General features: G+C 38.9%; 1 protein-coding gene across 1 annotated transcript in view; it reads left to right on the forward strand.

The window, feature by feature from the left end:
- Nucleotides 1-22,701, forward strand: part of DNAH8 (dynein axonemal heavy chain 8) — a 393,081-nt gene that overhangs the window by 123,350 nt on the left and 247,030 nt on the right. Inside the window, exons 12-17 of the mRNA XM_063724765.1 lie at nt 3,731-3,877; nt 14,831-15,028; nt 17,479-17,555; nt 19,053-19,152; nt 20,342-20,461; nt 22,095-22,230. Of these exons, the coding sequence (XP_063580835.1) occupies nt 3,731-3,877; nt 14,831-15,028; nt 17,479-17,555; nt 19,053-19,152; nt 20,342-20,461; nt 22,095-22,230 (778 nt within the window). The remainder of the gene's footprint in view (nt 1-3,730; nt 3,878-14,830; nt 15,029-17,478; nt 17,556-19,052; nt 19,153-20,341; nt 20,462-22,094; nt 22,231-22,701) is intronic.

The raw sequence follows: 22,701 nt of genomic DNA on the forward strand, positions 1-22,701 counted from the left end.
TACTTGACATTTGCTAAGAAAGTAGGTCACACGCCCAACCCCAAAAAGTAACTCACACCCCCCACCCCAAAAAGTAACTATGTGAGGTGAGGGTATGCTAATTAGCTTGATTTTGGTAAACATTTCACAATGTATACATCTTTCAAAACATCATGTATACCTTAAATATATACAGTTTTTATTTGTCAATTATACCTCAATAAAACTGGAAAAAAATAAAACTGGAGATACTGAACAAAAAGCAAGTCTGATAGAACTCTCTGTTAAGCATCTAGGATTGACATTTTCTTTGTGAAAAGATTTTTAATTTCCTGCTTCTCTCTTTTTATAATTAAAAATTTTTAATTATGATAAAAATAGCATAAAATTTACCATTTTAACCATACAGTTCAGTGGCATTAACTGCATTCACAGTGTTTTGCAACCATCACTGCTATCCATTTCAGAACTTTTTCATCACTCTAAACTGAAACTCTGTAGCCATTAAATAATTCCCCAAACTCAGGCCAGACGCGGTGGCTCACGCCTGTAATCCCAGCACTTTGGGAGGCTGAGGCGGGCAGATCACCTGAGGTTAGGAGTTCGAGACCAGCCTGGCCAACATGGTGAAACACCGTCTCTACTAAAAATACAAAAATTAGCCGGGTGTGGTGGCAGGCTTCTGTAGTCCCAGCTACTCAGGAGAGGCTGAGGCAGGAGAATCACTTGAACCTGGGAGGCGTAGATTGCAGTGAGCCGAGATGGGGCCATTGCACTGCAGCCTGGGCGACAAGAACAAAACTCCATCTCAGAAAAAAAAAAAAAGAAAAAAAAAATCCTCAAACTCTCTGCCCTAGCCCCTAGTAACTTGTATTGACTGTCTGTCTTTATGAATTTGCTTATTCTAGGTACCTCAAATAAGTGGAATTAAACAATATTTGTTGTTTTGTGTCTAGTTTATTTCGCTTTGTGTAATATTTTCATCTGTGTTCTAGCATGTATCAGAATTTGATTCCCTTTCATGACTGAGTAACATATTCCACTGTATGTATAGTCCATATATTTTTATCCATTCCTCTGCTGATGCACATTTGGTTTCTTACTACCTTTTGGCTATTGTGAATAATGCGGCTATGAACATTTGGTGTGTAAGTATCTGTTTGAGTCCCTGCTTTCAATTCTGCTGGGTGTATTCCTAGAAGCGAAATTGTTGGGTCTTATGGTAATTCTATGTTTAACTTTTTGAGTTCCTGCCAAACAGTTTTCCACAGTGGCTGTACCATTTTACATTTCCACCAGCAATGCAGGAGGGTTCCAATTTCTTCTTTTCCTTGCCAACACTTTTTATTTTCTATTATTTTGATAAGAGCCATTCTAATGTGTATGGAGTGAAGTGACATCTCATTGTGGTTTTGATTTGCTTTCCCTAGTGGCTAGTGATGGCTGAGCATCTTTTCATATGCTTATTGGCCCTTTGTATATCTTTGGAGAAATATTTACTCAGGCCCTTTCTCCATTTTTGAATTGGGTTGTTTGGGTTTTTTGTTGTTGTTGTTATTGAGTTGTAGGATTTCTTTAAATATTCTGGATATTAATTCCTTGTCATATATATGCTTTGCAAATACACTATTGCTTATTTATCTATTTATTTATTTTACTTGTTCATTTTGAGACAAAGCCTCACTCTGTCACCCAGGCTGGAGTGCGGTATCCTGATCAAGTTCACTGCATCCTGATCAAGTTCACAGTGCAGTAGCCTGATCAAGTTCACTCCTGGGCTTAAGGGATCCTCCCACCTCTGCCTCCTAAGTAGCTGGGACCACAGGTGCATGCCATCGTGCCTGGGTAATTTTTTTATTTTTGTAGAGACAAGGTTTTGCTATGTTGCCCAGGTGGTCTCAAATTCCTGAGCTTAAGCAGTCATCCTGCCTTGGCCTCCCAAAGTGCTGGGATTACAGGTATGCGCCACCACACCCGGCCTGTTTATTAAAAAAACTATTTGACTATACTTTCTATTTCTTCTTGATTCAGTTTTAGTAAGTTGATATTCTTGGGGAATTTCTCCAATTTGTCTAAAATTTGTAATTTATTGCCTTAATGTTGATAATATCTTACTAATCTTTGTCTTACTATATAAGATGTCTCCTTATTTACTAATATTATTTATCTTCTTTCTGTTTTCCTAATCATTCTTGCTCCCCTCATACCCAGATTCAAAACAACTTATCATCTTCCTAGGAGTTTCTCATTTCTGTTGTTTTTATTGTTACTTGCAGGATTCCATGTTTTCCTCTAGAGTTTCTCTTGTTATTTTTGGGAATAGGAGTCAGAAATTACTCCCCCCAAATTTGCCAATTGGCAGGAACCATAACTCTTTACATAGAATTTAGCAATGTAGTCTCATTATTCTTTTAAGGTCCTCAAGATTACTAGCCATTTACTGACTGAATTAGAAATGGGAACTTGGTTTTCTGAATTCTAGTTCAATGTTTCTATTACATCTGAAATGTTTTCAGGAAACTTTCAGTGTATACTTTTTAGGAATAATTTTTGGATGAGTTGGAGGAAACGATGAGAATTGTTACTCAGAATCTTATCTGAGAACTGTTATTCAGAGCCAACTCATTTAAAAAAAATTTTTTATTATACTTTAAGTTCTGGGATACATGTGCAGAATGTGCAGGTTTGTTACATAGGTATACACGTGCCATGGTTGTTTGCTGCACCCACCAACCCGTCATCTACGTTAGGTATTTCTTCTAATGCTATCCCTCCCCTAGCCCCCCAAGCCAATTCATTTTTGTTGAATGAATGAAAAATAATCAGAGACCTCAAAGAGAGCAATGATAATTGTTTTGTAGATTGCAATAGAGGAAAGAATGAGGCCAATTATTCTCAAATCTGAATATTTATAGGAATCACTATAGGAAAGCTTGTTAAAAATATAGATTTCTGAGTCCCACTTGCAGAAATTCTGATTTAGTGGCTGCAGTGGGCAGAATAACAGCCCCCAAAGATGCCTGTGTGCTTATCCTCAGAACCCATCCATAGGTTATGTTACATATGGCAAGGGGTAATTAAGGTTGCAGATGGAATTAAAGGGCTGATCAGCTGATACGGGGATTACCCAAGTGGGCCCAATGTTTAAGTGTTCTTATGTGGGCGAAAGGAGGCAGAAGAGTCAGAATCTGAGAAATGGCATTATGATGAAGATTTGACTGGCTATTTATGGTTTCAAAAAAGTTTAACATTAAAAAAAAGATTTGGTGTTTAGGAAATGTTATCTTGAAATGATAGTTAATTCCTACTCTACCCAGCAATCTTATTCTCTTTTTTATTTCTATTATGTTCACAAACCAGACCAGTATATCTGTAGTCAGATATTAGGATTTCAGCAATATACTCATCAAAGACTTTATGACCTTCTTTTGGAAAAATGATTGTCAGATGATAGCTTTATATCACAGAAACTTCATATTTCATATACCTGCACATAAAGAATGCTGATTCTAAGATGGATGCGAACTGAATAGAGATGTCTTGATAGATAATTTCTGGATAAGAGTTAAAGGAAAACAGTGAGGATGAATAAAAGTGAGGTTGAAATGAGGATGAAAATATGGTATAAATAAAAAAAACTATACAGATTTTCACAGTTTCATCAGTTTGTGTGAGGGTGGAGTTTTTGAATTTTTGATTCCTGAACAAATGTCTCATTTTCTTTTCCCCATTTCTTTTACTTTTCTCATAGGACTGCATTTTTCTATTCAAGGAATATCAGACATCTTTTCATAAAACAAGGAAACTGATTTTAGAGTCCTCAGGGGAAAAATCTTTTGAGGTTTCAGAAATGTATATATTTGGAAAATTTGAAGCTTTTTGCAAAAGACTGGAGAAGGTAAGCATTATGCAGTCATCGTACCCCACACCACACCTTTTTGGTGATTTTGTACTTTATGTAGTGCCATTGAGAATTGTTGTTCCTGATCTCTTGTCTCACTATTGTTATGACTCATCTAATATTACTTACAGGTCACTGCATTTTATTATAATTTATTTTTTCATTCCCGGTTACTGCCTTCTGCCAGTAACACAAATGCTATGGTCAACTTTCACATCTCTCAAGACCTCAGTTTACCTCTACCTATGAAACTTCAACTTAAAAGGTTCTGCTCTTAACCATTATATTAAGCTGAGAAAAAGTGTGAGATGAAATACCTGCAATGCCTGGTAGAAGTCAGTAGTTGTGGGGGGGAGGAGCCAAGATGGCCGAATAGGAACAGCTCCGGTCTACAGCTCCCAGCGCGAGCGACGCAGAAGACGGGTGATTTCTGCATTTCCATCTGAGGTACCGTGTTCATCTCACTAGGGAGTGCCAGACAGTGGGCGCAGGTCAGTCGGTGAGCGCACCGTGCGCCAGCCGAAGCAGGGGCGAGGCATTGCCTCACTCGGGAAGCGCAAGGGGTCAGGGAGTTCCCCTTCCAGGGGTGACAGACGGCACATGGAAAATCGGGCCACTCCCACCCGAATACTGTGCTTTTCCGACGGGCTTAGGAAACGGTGCCCCAGGAGAGTATAGCCCGCACCTGGCTCAGAGGGTCCTACGCCCACGGAGTCTCGCTGATTGCTAGCACAGCAGTCTGAGATCAAACAGCAAGTCGGCAGCGAGGCTGGGGGAGGGGCGCCCGCCATTGCCCAGGCTCGCTTAGGTAAACAAAGCAGCCTGGAAGCTTGAACTGGGTGGAGCCCACCACAGCTCAAGGAGGCCTGCCTGCCTCTGTAGGCTCCACCTCTGGGGGCAGGACACAGACAAACAAAAAGACAGCAGTAACCTCTGCAGACTTAAATGTCCCTGTCTGACAGCTGTGAGGAGAGCAGTGGTTCTCCCAGCACGCAGCTGGAGATCTGAGAACGGGCTGACTGCCTCCTCAAGTGGGTCCCTGACCCCTGACCCCCGAGCAGCCTAACTGGGAGGCACCCCCCAGCAGGGGCAGACTGACACCTCACACGGCCGGCCAGGTACTCCAACAGACCTGCAGCTGAGGGTTCTGTCTGTTAGAAGGAAAACTACCAGAAAGGACATCCACACCAAAAACCCATCTGTACATCACCATCATCAAAGACCAAAAGTAGATAAAACCACAAAGATGGGGAAAAAACAGAGCAGAAAAACTGGAAACTCTAAAAACCAGAGTACCTCTCCTACTCCAAAGGAACGCAGTTCCTCACCAGCAACGGAACAAAGCTGGACGAAGAATGACTTTGACGAGCTGAGAGAAGAAGGCTTCAGACGATCAAATTACTCCGAGCTACGGGAGGATATTCAAACCAAAGGCAAAGAAGTTGAAAACTTTGAAAAAAATTTAGAAGAATGTATAACTAGAATAACCAATACAGAGAAGTGCTTAAAGGAGCTGATGGAGCTGAAAACCAAGGCTCGAGAACTACGTGAAGAATGCAGAAGCCTCAGGAGCCGATGCGATCAAATGGAAGAAAGGGTATCAGCCCTGGAAGATGAAATGAATGAAATGAAGCGAGAAGGGAAGTTTAGAGAAAAAAGAATAAAAAGAAACGAGCAAAGCCTCCAAGAAATGTGGGACTATGTGAAAAGACCAAATCTACGTCTGATTGGTGTACCTGAAAGTGACGGGGAGAATGGAAACAAGTTGGAAAACACTCTGCAGGATATTATCCAGGAGAACTTCCCCAATCTAGCAAGGCAGGCCAACATTCAGATTCAGGAAATACAGAGAACGCCACAAAGATACTCCTCGAGAAGAGCAACTCCAAGACACATAATTGTCAGATTCACCAAAGTTGAAATGAAGAAAAAAATGTTAAGGGCAGCCAGAGAGAAAGGTCGGATTACCATCAAAGGGAAGCCCATCAGACTAACAGCGGATCTCTCGGCAGAAACCCTACAAGCCAGAAGAGAGTGGGGGCCAATATTCAACATTCTTAAAGAAAAGAATTTTCAACCCAGAATTTCATATCCTGCCAAACTAAGCTTCATAAGTGAAGGAGAAATAAAATACTTTACAGACAAGCAAATGCTGAGAGATTTTGTCACCACCAGGCCTGCCCTAAAAGAGCTCCTGAAGGAAGCGCTAAACATGGAAAGGCACAACCGGTACCAGCCACTGCAAAATCATACCGAAATGTAAAGAACATCGAGACTAGGAAGAGATTGCATCAACTAACGAGCAAAATATCCAGCTAACATCATAATGACAGGATCAAATTCACACATAACAATATTAACTTTAAATGTAAATGGACTAAATGCTCCAATTAAAAGACACAGACTGGCAAACTGGATAAAGACTCAAGACCCATCAGTGTGCTGTATTCAGGAAACCCATCTCACGTGCAGAGACACACATAGGCTCAAAATAAAAGGATGGAGGAAGATCTACCAAGCAAATGGAAAACAAAAAAAGGCAGGGGTTGCAATCCTAGTCTCTGATAAAACAGACTTTAAACCAACAAAGATCAAAAGAGACAAAGAAGGCCATTACATAATGGTAAAGGGATTAATTCAACAAGAAGAGCTAACTATCCTAAATATATATGCACCCAATACAGGAGCACCCAGATTCATAAAGCAAGTCCTGAGTGACATACAAAGAGACTTAGACTCCCACACATTAATAATGGGAGACTTTAACACCCCACTATCAACATTAGACAGATCAACGAGACAGAAAGTCAACAAGGATACCCAGGAATTGAACTCAGCTCTGCACCAAGCGGACCTAATAGACATCTACAGAACTCTCCACCCCAAATCAACAGAATATACATTTTTTTCAGCACCACACCACACCTATTCCAAAATTGACCATATACTTGGAAGTAAAGCTCTCCTCAATAAATGTAAAAGAACAGAAATTGTAACAAACTGTCTCTCAGATCACAGTGCAATCAAGCTAGAACTCAGGATTAAGAATCTCACTCAAAACCGCTCAACTACATGGCAACTGAACAACCTGCTCCTGAATGACTACTGGGTACATAACGAAATGAAGGCAGAAATAAAGATGTTCTTTGAAACCAACGAGAACCAAGACACAACATACCAGAATCTCTGGGATGCATTCAAAGCAGTGTGTAGAGGGAAATTTATAGCACTAAATGCCCACAAGAGAAAGCAGGAAAGATCCAAAATTGACACCCTAACATCACAATTAAAAGAACTAGAAAAGCAAGAGCAAACACATTCAAAAGCTAGCAGAAGGCAAGAAATAACTAAAATCAGAGCAGAACTGAAGGAAATAGAGACACAAAAAACCCTTCAAAAAATAAATGAATCCAGGAGCTGGTTTTTTGAAAGGATCAACAAAATTGATAGACCGCTAGCAAGATTAATAAAGAAAAAAAGAGAGAAGAATCAAATAGATGCAATAAAAAATGATAAAGGGGATATCACCACCGATCCCACAGAAATACAAACTACCATCAGAGAATATTACAAACACCTCTATGCAAATAAACTAGAAAATCTAGAAGAAATGGATAAATTCCTCGACACATACACCCTCCCAAGACTAAACCAGGAAGAAGTTGAATCTCTGAATAGACCAATAACAGGAGCTGAAATTGTGGCAATAATCAATAGCTTACCAACCAAAAAAAGTCCAGGTCCAGATGGATTCACAGCCGAATTCTACCAGAGGTACAAGGAGGAGCTGGTACCATTCCTTCTGAAACTATTCCAATCAATAGAAAAAGAGGGAATCCTCCCTAACTCATTTTATGAGGCCAGCATCATCCTGATACCAAAGCCTGGCAGAGACACAACAAAAAAAGAGAATTTTAGACCAATATCCTTGATGAACATTGATGCAAAAATCCTCAATAAAATACTGGCAAACAGAATCCAGCAGCACATCAAAAAGCTTATCCACCATGATCAAGTGGGCTTCATCCCTGGGATGCAAGGCTGGTTCAATATACGCAAATCAATAAATGTAATCCAGCATATAAACAGAACCAAAGACAAAAACCACATGATTATCTCAATAGATGCAGAAAAGGCCTTTGACAAAATTCAACAACCCTTCATGCTAAAAACTCTCAATAAATTAGGAATTGATGGGACGTATCTCAAAATAATAAGAGCTATTTATGACAAACCCACAGCCAATATCATACTGAATGGGCAAAAACTGGAAGCATTCCCTTTGAAAACTGGCACAAGACAGGGATGCCCTCTCTCACCACTTCTATTCAACATAGTGTTGGAAGTTCTGGCCAGGGCAATTAGGCAGGAGAAGGAAATCAAGGGTATTCAATTAGGAAAAGAGGAAGTCAAATTGTCCCTGTTTGCAGATGACATGATAGTATATCTAGAAAACCCCATTGTCTCAGCCCAAAATCTCCTTAAGCTGATAAGCAACTTCAGCAAAGTCTCAGGATACAAAATCAATGTGCAAAAATCACAAGCATTCTTATACATCAATAACAGACAAACAGAGAGCCAAATCATGAGTGAACTCCCATTCACAATTGCTTCAAAGAGAATAAAATACCTAGGAATCCAACTTACAAGGGATGTGAAAGACCTCTTCAAGGAGAACTACAAACCACTGCTCAAGGAAATAAAAGAGGATACAAACAAATGGAAGAACATTCCATGCTCATGGGTAGGAAGAATCAATATCAGGAAAATGGCCATCCTTCCCAAGGTAATTTACAGATTCAATGCCATCCCCATCAAGCTACCAATGACTTTCTTCACAGAATTGGAAAAAACTACTTTAAAGTTCATATGGAACCAAAAAAGAGCCCGCATCGCCAAGTCAATCCTAAGCCAAAAGAACAAAGCTGGAGGCATCACACTACCTGACTTCAAACTATACTACAAGGCTACAGTAACCAAAACAGCATGGTACTGGTACCAAAACAGAGACACAGATCAATGGAACAGAACAGAGCCGTCAGAAATAATGCCACATATCTACAAGTATCTGATCTTTGACAAACCTGACAAAAACAAGAAATGGGGAAAGGATTCCCTATTTAATAAATGGTGCTGGGAAAACTGGCTAGCCATATGTAGAAAGCTGAAACTGGATCCCTTCCTTACACCTTATACAAAAATCAATTCAAGATGGATTAAAGACTTAAATGTTAGACCTAAAACCATAAAAACCCTAGAAGAAAACCTAGGCATTACCATTCAGGACATAGGCATGGGCAAGGACTTCATGTCTAAAACACCAAAAGCAATGGCAACAAAAGCCAAAATTGACAAATGGGATCTAATTAAACTCAAGAGCTTCTGCACAGCAAAAGAAACTACCATCAGAGTGAACAGGCAACCTACAAAATGGGAGAAAATTTTCGCAACCTACTCATCTGACAAAGGGCTAATATCCAAAATCTACAATGAACTCCAACAAATTTACAAGAAAAAAACAAACAACCCCATCAAAAAGTGGGCGAAGGACATGAACAGACACTTCTCAAAAGAAGACATTTATGCAGCCAAAAAACACATGAAAAAATGCTCACCGTCACTGGCCATCAGAGAAATGCAAATCAAAACCACAATGAGATACCATCTCACACCAGTTAGAATGGCAATCATTAAAAAGTCAGGAAACAACAGGTGCTGGAGAGGATGTGGAGAAATAGGAACACTTTTACACTGTTGGTGGGACTGTAAACTAGTTCAACCCTTGTGGAAGTCAGTGTGGCGATTCCTCAGGGATCTAGAAGTAGAAATTCCATTCGACCCAGCCATTGCATTACTGGGTATATACCCAAAGGACTATAAATCATGCTGCTATAAAGACACATGCACACGTATGTTTATTGCCGCATTATTCACAATAGCAAAGACTTGGAACCAACCCAAATGTCCAACAATGATAGACTGGATTAAGAAAATGTGGCACATATACACCATGGAATACTACGCAGCCATAAAAAATGATGAGTTCACGTCCTTTGTAGGGACATGGATGAAATTGGAAATCATCATTCTCAGTAAACTATCGCAAGAACAAAAAACCAAACACCGCATATTCTCACTCATAGGTGGGAATTGAACAATGAGAACACATGGACACAGGAAGGGGAACATCACACTCTGGGGACTGTTGTGGGGTGGGGGGAGGGGGGAGGGATAGCATTGGGAGATATACCTAATGCTAGATGATGAGTTGGTGGGTGCAGCGCACTAGCATGGCACATGTATACATATGTAACTTACCTGCACATTGTGCACATGTACCATAAAACCTAAAGTATAATAATAATAATAATAATAAAAGAAAAAAAAAAAAAAAAAAAAAAAAGAAGTCAGTAGTTGTGGAATCTCTGGATGTATAAGCATGTCCTCTTTCTGAGCCAGTGTATATGGTGTATACATAAACATTGTATGGGTGATATCTTTGCTGGACAGACATAGGTTTGATTCATTTATTAGGACTGGTTGGGAAGGAGTGACATTTTTTGGAAGGATATAGGCCAGCCCATATCAGAGACTTCTTGGAGTCATCCTTTGAAAAGTCTGTAAAGATCTCATTTAAGTATTCTTCCCCCAACTTCGCTAGTTCCCTGGATCCTGCTAGTATTTAGAATCTTGTTCATCATTTGTTGGAAAGTAATGTGGGACATTACATAGGTTGAAGACCTAGGCATGTTTGGAAGCTTATTTTTATTAGTAACTTCCTGATCAAGCCAGGACAGCAAAGTATGACTAATGAACAGAACCAAGTTGCTGAGTGGGGTCCTTCATACATACTTCTTTGAAGCTGTTTTTTTTATTTGTTTCTTTAACAGCTTTATTGAGACATAATTAATATACTATACTATTTACCCACTTAAACTGTACAAGTCAATGTTTTCTAGTGTATTAGCAGGGCTGTGCAATCATTACCACAATCTGATTTCAGAACATTTTCACTCCTACTAAAAGAAACCTTATGTCCATTATCAGTCATATCCCATTCTCTCCTCTCCCCAGTTTTAAGCAACCACTGATCTACTTTCTGTCTCTATAGATGTACCTCTTATGGACATTTTATATAAATAGAATCATACAATATGTGGTCTTTTGTGGCTACTTTCACTTAGCATAATGTTTTCAAAGCTCATCTATATTATACCATTTTTCAGAACTTGATTCCATTCATCATTGAAGAATATTCCATTGTACGGATAATATCACAGTTTATTTTTCTGCTCATCAGTTGATGGACATTAGGATTAGTTCCTCTTTTTGGCTATTATGAATAATGTTGCTATGAACATTTGTGTACAAGAGTTTGTGTGGGCATATGTTGTCATTTCTCTTGGGTATATGTGCAGAAGTAGAATTGCTAGGTCATATGGCAACTCCATGTTTAACTTTTTGTTGATAACCTCAACTATTTGCCAAAGTAGCTGCATCATTTTGCATTCTAACCAGCAAAGTATGAGGTTTATGATTTCTTCACATCCTTGTCAACACTTGTTATTATCTGTCCTTTTGAATTTAGCCATTCTGCTGGGTATGAAGTGGTATCTCATTGAGGTTTTGATTTTCATTTCCCTAATGGCTAATGATGTGGAGCATCTTTTCATGTGCTTTTGCCTGTTTGTATATCTTCTTTGAAAAAACATCTATTCAAATTCTTTGTATATGTTTAACTGAGTTATTTGTCTTTTTATTGTTGAGTCATAGAAGTTCTTTATATATGCTGGGTATAACTTCCTTATCAGATATATGATTTACATATATTTTCTCTTATTTTTGGGTTATCGTTTCACTTTCTTGATGGTGTTCTTTGAAGTACGATAGTTTTTAATTTTAATGAAGTTCAATTTATCACGTTTTTCTTTTGTTTTCCTTGTGTTTTTGATGTCATATCTAAGGAACTGTTGTATGGGGCTGTTTTATGCACAATAGATTTTTTTAAACATTTTATTTTTATTTATTAAATTAAAAAAATTGAGATGGCATCCTGTTGTGTTACTCAGGCTGGAATGCAGTGGCGTGATCATAGCTCACTTCAGCCTTAAACTCCTCAGCCTCCTGAGTAGCTGGGACTGCAGGCATGTACCACCATGCCTAGCTAATTAAACTTTTTTTTTTTTTTTGTAGAGATGGGGTCTTGCTATGTTGATGAGCTGTTCTTGAACTCCTGGCCTCAAGCAGTCCTCCTTCCTCAGCCTCCCAAAGTGCTGGAATTATAGGCATGAGCCACTGTGCTCAGCCAATAGGGATTTTTTTGGGGAAATGTTCAATTAGGCTACTAGCACAAGTCAAATTAATAAATAGGTCTCACTGGTCAGGACAAAGATGCTTAATGATCTGACTCCACTAGAGCAAAAACCTGGAGGTGGGTCTCGGTTACCCTTATTTTCCTGGAGCCAGAACCCTTGCCCACCTGGGTGCCATTTTGAAATTGGTAGTTTCAGGACTAAACCTTATTAGTGGTAAAGATCTTTGGGGGTGGGTCTAATGCTGAGTAGAATGGTCATCCATCTGTGAAATAGCAGCCCAGGAATTCCTCTGACGCTAGAGGAAGTGGTCTGTAATGACTAGCTGCATCAGCTGCACCCGCTCTGGTCTCTGGAGAAGCCCTGCCTCTGGTTTGAAGAATACAACTTCAAGCCACAAATGCTCAGCAACCAGAGCTAAGGTAGCACCCCCTAGAGGCCTTACCTGAAATGCATCCTGATTGCTAGGTTATCCCAACTCCTCTGTACTAAGAACCCCTTGACAGACTGGCATCTTTCCCATTGGATAATTGGTGGATATTGGTGTCCAGACTCTCAAAGATGGGGCTGTCAAACTTAACCCTGAAATGCGTCCAGGATTTTACATAATCCACAAGAGGTGGTTACTGAGCTGCCTAGGTGGGCTTCCTCTGATGAATGGGGTATGGAAGGGGCCACTGTTTGACTACCGTTGTGAACTCTTATATAGATGAAGAGGGGAGCCAGAAGGGTGCACTAAGAGCCTGTTAGGGAAGGCCGAGATTCGAAGTTGGAATGACCAAGTGGCAAAGTCAAAGGGCAGTCAAGACTGAGGTTGGGGTTGGAGAGCTGAGATTTCAGAGTTAGACAGATATGTTGGGGCCCTTTGAGGAGTAAGTGAAGAAGGCTCTAGTATGTCAGTGTTAGAATGCCTGAAACACATCTTTTTATGGCAGGTATAGACTTGATGGTGCATTGAGTCCTAGATAGCCAGAACGAAATGTGTGCAACAGTCTTTGCTTCTTCCTCTTCCTGCCAGCTAAATTTTGGTGTATATTGGTGTTTCCCAGAGCTCTATCTTCAGTTTTGTTTTCTTCACCCTGAACATTTGTGGGAGAAAAGAGAAAAGATGGAGAGCTGGTATTGCTGGGGGAGATTTGAGGATCTGGAGCTAGTAGGTGAGGTAGGGTCTCCACTCATGGTGACGCTGAGATGAGGGAATCACAGCAAGTCGAGAACTGGAAAGGGTGCAAGGTTGGTGAGCTGGAGGAGAGACTCTATATTGGTGGTGAGTACTGAGAGATTGAACATTGATAGAGAGATGTTGAAAAAGCCAGGGCCAGGACAAACTAGCAGGAGCATGGTCTTGGTTGATTCCCACAGCTGGCTTTATGTTGCTCTGTGTGGTATGGGGACAGAGGGTACACTGGCTAAGTTTGAAGGGCAAGCATGGGACTGACCACCATGTCTGCCTAAGATGACCCTTCATCCAACCAATCAACAAAATAGAGGACATGTTAGTGACAGGAATTTTGTCCTAGTCTCTGGCTGTTGGAGCCAGGTGGTAGAGTAATGAGGTAAGGAGTAAAGGAAACAGTCTTAGCAGGTTAGCCAGTAGTAGTTTGTTTTTGCTCTTTAAAGTAGGTAAGTGGAGTATATGTGTTAGGAGGAGACCCAGATAGTTCCTGTGTTTATATAGAGCATGCACAGCATGCTGTAAATCCCAGTGGCCTGTATTTCCTCCACGTTTGGAGTGGCTTCTAGGATGATAATAGTTTTTGGAAGTGCATGGAAATAGTGAAGTAAGAGCAACAGTTGCTTTGAAAATAGTCCTTCTGGGTGGCCATACACAGGGATTCATGTGAATTCTGCTGGCTTTGTAGGAGGATCAGTGGTGTTGTCTTCATGGTGTGTGTGGTATTTGGAAGATTCTCTGAAAATAGGTTCATTCCCTTTCTGGCCATTGGACAAAGGGACCAGCCCTGGAGAGCATTGAGCATTGTTCTCTAAAGCAGAAGTCAAAATGGGGAAGCATAAGGAAGGAGTAGCCTGTGGACATGAATTTTTTGTTTGTTTGTTTTGGTGAAGTAGGTGGTGTCAGGTTGAGACAAAGACAGCCATTTCTGAAATGAAGTCCACTGTGAGGGTTTCCCAGGTCTCATCAGGAGTCAGGAATGATTGCTGCCATTATTCAAGCTTCTTGGACCAGTCTTTTACCTGAACGCAGGTGTCAAAGAGGGAACACAGCTGGATATGTGCTAATGTTAATTGTCAGAACTATAGTGAGGGGCAGAAAGCATGGTAGAGCTTTTGAGTCCAGTAATCCAGTGAAATGATTTTCAGAAAATCCTCAGGAGACCACAGGATGAAGCTTAGTCAAGTTCCCTGCCACCCTTGAAAGACAAGCTGATTAAACTCTGAAAAAGGTTGTGAACTCTCTCTGGATATGATAGAACATCTTCTGTCTTAGTCTAAGAGTAAGAATGACGGGTGACAGAGATTTGTCTTCTGTTTTATCTCCTCTGGTTGGTTTTAGCGAAATTATTCTAGGCCCTGTTTAATGGTTTGTGTTTTATATCAATGATTCATTAAAAGTTTGTTTTAGGAAAGTTGCCTGCTATCTCATTTAAAAAAACAAAACAACATTTCTCTTTTTAAGATTACAGAAATGATAACTGTTGTGCAAACATATTCAACCTTGAGTAATTCTACCATAGAAGGAATAGATATTATGGCAATAAAATTCAGAAATATATACCAAGGGGTTAAGAAAAAGCAATATGACATTCTGGATCCAAGAAGGACAGAATTTGACACAGATTTCTTAGATTTCATGACAAAAATCAATGGTTTAGAGGTAAGTAATTATACCTACTTTTACTTAGTAAAGCTGAAAAATAGTAGTACTATCTGGTACTTTTTGTAAATATTCATGTATAGTAAGTGTTTCTATATTTATGATTTATTTTAAGTTCCTCTTTCACATTGACCAAACATATTTGCAGTGTGAGTAACTTTTAAACTACTCCACTAAAGGATTTTTTTTTGAATGAATAATGAGCATATCCAATAAAAGACATCAGAGAGTAACTGGAAGCCCAAAGGGCTTTTATAGCTAGGATTCTTTTTTTTTTTTTTTTTTTTTTGAGACGGAGTCTCACTCTGTTGCCCAGGCTTGAGTGCAGTGGAGCGATCTTGGTTCACTGCAACTTCCACCTCCCGAGTTCAAGTGATTCTCCTGCCCCAGCCTCCCAAGTAACTGGGATTACAGGCGCGTGCCACCACACCTGGTTAATTTTTGTATTTTTAGTAGAGACGGGGTTTCGCCATGTTGGCCAGGCTGGTCTTGAACTCCTGACTTCAGGTGATTCACCCACCTCGGCCTCCCAAAGTGCTGGGATTACAGGCATCACTGCACCCGGCCTTATTTTTAATATACATTAAAATTTGTATTTGCTTCTTGTGCCGAGGAGCCAATATTATTTTTCCAGCTCAAGAGAGCATTTGTAAACGTTATTCTTTATCAAGTGTGATGAGATTTGAGAACAGATTAGGAAGATGGATCACTCTTCCTGTGGCCTTATGCTTTATGCCTGCATTCTCTCTGCGGCTATAGAGGGCAGCTCTGAAGAGGCATTCATATCCTGTGTGTCACAGATTAAGGGACACCAGATGGATGAAGGGTAGTCAGAAAGTATGTCAGATGAGACTGTAAGATGTTTTTCTCTCACCTTTTGGGCTATATGACCTCAGTTACTCTCTACTGTTAACTGAAACTACTTGTTAACCTACGTTTAGCCCAAGGGAATGGTCTCCTCTTGCTGCAGAATTTCCTGGAGACACAAGCAGGGATAAGAATATACTTTGTACACTTTTTAAGTCTGATATCCTTGCCATGAAAGTGAGAAAAATCAGATGTTTTTCTCATGTATTTAAAAAATTCTTTAAAAACTACATTACGTGTAACCTGGGCAATATAAATACATAAGAAAGATCCTAAAACTCTACCACTCTAACGATAACATGTTTTGTGTTTTGGCATAGATTTCCTTTCAGTTTTTGAAAGTTAGACTCTTTGATACGAAGATATATTATATTTTAATTATTACTTTTAGTGTTTGGCTGGTTAGGTAGGGTGGAGTTTGCTTCCAAAATGCTTCAAAAGTTAAATCTTTATGGCAATGGGAATTTTTGAAAAACTTGTTATCTCTTAAATTATTTTTACGATTTATTAAGAAAGATTATATGTTATAAAGACTTTATTGTGGTCTTAGATTCAAATTTTAGCTTTCAGTAAATTACAGCAATATTAACCTTTTAATAGTTAAATAACTTACTTGAGGCATCAGTGTTTTAATTTTTCTTCCTTTTCCAATGTTTGATTTATGGATGTGGTATATATTAATAGACTATACCAATATGATCTATACATACAAATAATTTGCAAAGAATGGTTCAGTTCCATCTTTTGGGTACCGGGAGTTTGGAGTTCACTGTTAGGGATGGTGGGAATATTTATTTATTTTTATTTTTATAGAGATGGGTTCTTGCTATGTTGCCCAGGCTGGTCTTGAACTCCTGGCCTCAAGCTATCCTCCCATCTCCCCCTACAAAAGGCTGAGACTACAGGCATGAGCCACCACTCTGGGCCAATGGTGGGACTCTTGAAAGAACATTTTCTACTTCTTGTACGTCCTTAGCAGTGGCAAAGAGGTTTCTGAGAGCAGCAATGTCAGAAAATGACATCTGCTGGCCCTGGTGTCTATAGCGTCATTACACTACTCTACCTAAAGTTCTATATATCCCAAAGAAAAATGCTTGTAAGGGACCTTCACTCCTTTTGTAAATTCTCTAGATCAGAAATATCCAATTGGTAATGACCTGCAAAGGCAAACCACATGTCATTTTAATTTTTCTAGTAGCCACTGAATAAAAGTAAAAAGAAGCAGGTGAGATTAATTTTAATAAAGACTCTATTCAACCCAATATGTTAAATATTTTAACGTCGTTAATATGAAATCATTAATGAGATATATTGCATTCTCTTTTTTGTACTAAGTCTTCGAAATCTGGCCTGTATTTTACATTTACAGACATCTTGCTTCTAAGTAGTGACATTTCAAGTGCTCAGTAGCCACATATGGCCAAAGTCCATCATATTGGATGATGCAGTTCTTGATGCTTAGATGGTAGATGTGTTTGAGGCTTGAGGTTATCTTAATTCTGTAGGAAAGGCATTAATTGTTGTTAAACAAAACCAATCTCTTTAACACCAAAAATCATTTAAATATTAATATTTTATTTTAGGTACAAATACAGGCATTTATGAACAGTAGTTTTGGGAAAATCTTATCTTCTCAGCAGGCTCTTCAGCTACTTCAAAGGTATTCATAACACTTTAAGCAGTGTAGTTTCTGGGGGGGATAACTTTAAATCTGAAAATACAATTTCAAATTAGGATGTTGTTGGAAATCTCTCCTACATAAACCTTAAAACTTACAAACATAAACTTGTCAATTACCACTAAATAGACTGGTAAAAATTTGAAATAAAGAATGATATGTTCTAATTGCATTTTTTTGGTAGCAGGAAGTCCTTCAACAAGAAAATGAAATTATTTCTCATGTTTCCCCTCCCTGCCCCCAGCCATGTCATATGTTTGGGGTTAATTTTATAGGTATTGTTGGAAAGGGAGCAAATAATGTTTACTTCTACATACTGAAAGAATTTCTGAAAGTGAGATTATCTAAGAATAATAGATTCCAAAACTTTCCATTTTCCCTCCTGAGGGCTCCTGCACCTTAAAAGAAATTGTGTATACTTAAGGTGTACAACATGATATTTTTAAATATGTAGTGAAATGGTTACTACAACCAAGCCAGATAACACATTCATCATCTCACTGAGTTATCTATCCCCCACATTTTTTTATGGTATGAGCAGCTGAAATCTTCTCTCCTTTAGCTTCCTTTCCCTCTATCCTAACAGCACTACTCTCTCAAAGGGCGAGGAATCCCAGATTAGAGGGCTAAGCGGGACTAGAAGCCTTTCCCTTTCAGCACAGGGAGGGCTCAAGACCTGTGTCAGGGACGCTTGTGGAACTCTTCCCTGAGAGCCAGTGGATCTAGTGTTGGATCTGGCTTTGCATGGTTCCACGGCTGTAATGATGGAGACCTGGTGACACCATTGTAAAAAAAGTCAAAACAGAAATAACATGATTTTGACATGTGACAGTACTGCACAGATGGCAAGTACCATTTTCTTGGCGACTTCTGTCTCTGTCTCTCTCTCTCTGTCTCTCTCTTTCTGTCTCTGTCTCTCTCTTTTTACCTGTAGTATCCTGGTGTCAATTCATTTTATTACCAGAAAGTTGTAGTTTTTAGTATTTCCTGTGTGTCATTCAGTCTCTGAATGGAAGTGACATTTAGCTGACAAAGTTGTTTTTATGATTATGGTTATATGGTTATATGGAATTATATGGAATTAAAACTGGCAAAGGGAGAGTCAATGTGTTCTCTTCCGTCTTTGCTAAGCCATCTCCTCACTCATCTTGTAATCTATTTATCATTTTCTCAGAGTGTCTTACTTGGATCCCCAGACTTGTCTAGCTCTCTCTTAGTTATAGGCATTTCTGACCCATTTGTAATTTAAATAATTATTTTTGTTACTCTTGGCAGATGTCTGTCTTTTCCATAAGATAATTGTAGGTTCCAAGAGAACTAGAACTGTACCTCCTATCTTGTTCATTGCTTTATCCTAGGACAATGAATGAGGGCTGGTATGAATATTTGTCAGATGAATGAATGGATGGTTAGTATGACAGCAATTCTTAAGTATATTTCTCATTTACTTTTTAATCATTCAGCTTCGATTACTTTTAGGTTTCAGAAGCTGAACATTCCCTGTCTTCGATTAGAAATAAACCACACAATAGAGCGTATTCTTCAGTACTATGTGGCTGAACTTGATGCTACTAAGAAGGCAAGTGTCATGTTTATAAATAAAATGGTACATTAGCACAAAAAGAAAAAAAATCTGGAAATATTTGCCATCGTTGTCTCATGCCAAGCTTTTCAGAGTGATTCTTTCACTGCTAAGGAGCATTGACGCTCCCTTCTGTGTGGGAAGGTGCTAGACAGTGTATATTGCTGGACAGCCAGATTTACACCTCTTTGCTGTGATCTTACCAGTTATCCCACCATTATTTATTGAGTAGGAAGTCCTTTTCTCATTGCTTGTTTTTGTCATTACTGAGTATGTACCCAAAGGAATATAAATCGTTCTGTCATAAAGACACATGCACACATATGTTCATTGCAGCACTATTCACAATAGCAGTGATATGGAATCAACCCAAATGCCCATCAATGGTAGACTGGGTAAAGAAAATGTGGTAGATACACCATGGAATATTATGCATCCAAAAAAAAAATGAATGAGATCATGTCCTTTGCAGGAACATGGATGAAGCTAGAGGCTATTATCCTAAGCCAACTAGTGCAGGAACAGAAAACTGAATACCACATGTTCTCACTTATAAGTGGAGCTAAACATTGAGTACACATGGACACAAAGGAGGGAACAATAGACACTGGGGCCTACTGGAGGGTGGGAGAAGGGAGAGGATCAGGAAAAGCAACTAATGGACACTAAGCTTAACACCTGGGTGATGAAAAAATCTGTACAACTAATCCTCATGACACGAGTTTACCTATATAACAAACAAACAAACAAACATGCAACCCTGAACTTAAAATAAAAGTTAAAAAAAAACTATCTTATTGCCACCGTTTTCTGGTGTGTGTATAGCAAAGCCCGTTTAAGTTAGTATTTTTGCCTATAGAAATATGGGCTCTAGATACTATTATGACAGATATTAATATGTAGCTATGTGCTCCTTTTGAATACCTCCTTGAAATTTGGGATAAGGGCAGGAAAAAAAAATACATGTAATAGGAAATAAAGGTGAAGAGAAAATTAAGTGTCGTATATGGTCAACATCATTGTTTCAAAGTCTCAGGTTACCTCGGATGTGCATTTACATATTTATTGACTACCTACTGTATATAAAACATGAATAATGATAAAACAATACAAATATAGCTGTATATATTTTTTCCCTTCTCCCTTGTATTGAATTCAAACATTAACATCAGATTTTTAATTACAGCTTTATCATTCTCAGAAAGATGACCCCCCTCTTGCTCGCAACATGCCCCCTATAGCGGGAAAAATACTCTGGGTGAGGCAGCTCTATCGCCGGATAAGTGAGCCCATCAATTATTTCTTTGTAAGCCAAGAATTAAATTTTAATATGTGGATTTTGGTGGTTTTAATATAACAAATATATCGTATCCTATAATATTTGTGTGCACTAAAGTAGCCAACAACGAGCCAATTCTTTTACCAGGCAAGGAAAATTTAGTTTATAAATATACTTGAGAGAGACAAAGTCAATTCCTTCAGGTTTAGTAGATAAGCCAGTCTAATTACAGTTATCTCAAAGTCAGTGAATCTTATACATTTATGTCTTTTAATAACACAGGACACTTTGTAAAGCCTTTTAAAAAATAAAAATAAAAAATTTGAAAACACAATAAAGTACAGGCCTAGCACAGAAGCTTACTTCTGTGTATGGGCAGATAGGTCACTGATATATACTCAGTGAAGGTGAAGATGAACCCAAAGAGTGTATTCCTGTATGAAGAACTGCCACTGACAGCGGAATATAATACAGTTGATTCATTCTCTATGTCCTTCAGATTATTAGATTTCTGAAAAACAGGACAGTCTTGGGCCCTGTTGGCATTCTGAAACTGCCAGTTTGTCTTTTCTTTGTCCTTATTATTTTCTTAAATTTTATTTAAGAGATAGAGTCACAAGGCGGAGTTGGTTTGCTTGATCTCGTGTCTTTTGCTTAAATATAGAACAACATAACTACAAAGCAGTAGTTTTGCAAGTAATTGTATTATTTAAGCATTATTAAATATGAAGATTCTGTTGTTTCTCTTTTGCTGCTATCATTTGTGTCATTGTTCTGAATATTAAAAAAAAATTAAAACCCTGAGTCCCTACTCGGGGGACTCAGTTGCTGATTGACTTTGTGGTGGGAGGGCAGAGATTGCCCTGTTTGACATGTGAATCGAAACCTAAATCTTTTGATTCTTAAATAAAGAAATTTTATTTATTTTTAAAATATTTATTTATTTATTTATTATGGAGTTTTGCTCTCTCGCCCAGGCTGGAGTGCAGTGGCACAGTCTCGGCTCACTGCAACCTCCGCGTCCTGGGTTCAAGCAATCCTCCTGCCTCAGCCTCTGGAGTAGCTGGGATTACAGGCACCCACCACCATGCCTGGCTAATTTTTTTGTATTTTTAGAGAGACAGGGTTTCGCTATGTTGGCGAGGCAGGTCTTCAACTCCTGACTTCAGGTAATCCACCTGCCTTGGCCTCCCAAAGTGCTGGGATTACAGGCGTGGGCTACGGCACCCAGCCAAGAAATTTTATTTTTATCGTTTGATATGTGGTGACCTTTTTTTGTGTGCTGGAATTTAGGAATTTGCCCTGTTATTCACGGTTCAAGGAACATCAGTCAATTATATCTTGTCCAGAACAGTGGGATGGGATCAGAAAAGGAGGTAGAGACACTGAATTCCTGGGGCAGGCTGTGGGGCTGGAGACCTCTCTCTTTCTAAACCCTTTCTTTCCTTTTCCAGTCATCTCTCTATATACTGATAATGTTTCCCTACTTCTGCTTCTTGCTGATATGGCCTTCCCCATCTCTGTTTTACTGTGAGGCAGAATCTAAACTGGTAGCATAATTATTTGATATCATTTTACATATAAATACTTTTCATTATTTGGATATAAAAACATTCAGCAGTCTTTTAAAGTAAATCTTTCTTTTCCCTTAAAAAAACAGAAAAACTCAGACATTTTATCAAGTCCGGACGGTAAAGCTGTCATCCGTCAGTATAACAAGATCTCCTATGTGTTGGTGGAATTCGAGGTGGTCTATCACACAGCCTGGATCAGAGAGATTTCACAGTTACATTATGGTGTGTATAACACTGCCATGAGCCTACAAAGTAGGGATTAGGTGATTTTGAATGAGTTCATAGTTCTGGAGAACTTTTTCCATCCCTTCCACATGATCTTAGGATAGTTACAATTTAGATTTAGGGATGCTACAGTGGTTTATTTGTTTACAGTTGTTAATAATATTCTGATTTTATAAGTGAAAATGATCATGACCTTGAAGTTGACATACTTAACTTAGGACTTTCCACTGAAAAACAGTATTTGAAAGTAGAAATATCTTTAGGGATATTTCTCCAGACTTTATGAATGTGTTCATATTCAGTTGTATCATGGTATAGATTCAAATCTCAGTCCCATTCTGGAGAGAAAAAATTGCATCCTGCCTTCTTTCCTCTCTCCCTGCTTCCCTTCCTTCCTGTGTCTCTCTTTTACTTTCTCCCTTTTTTTATTACTGAATTTAATTTCAGGTTTGAGCTCCAGTAAACAAA

Source organism: Pongo abelii, chromosome 5, assembly GCF_028885655.2.
Source record: "Pongo abelii isolate AG06213 chromosome 5, NHGRI_mPonAbe1-v2.0_pri, whole genome shotgun sequence".
NCBI classification, from domain to species: Eukaryota; Metazoa; Chordata; class Mammalia; order Primates; family Hominidae; genus Pongo; species Pongo abelii.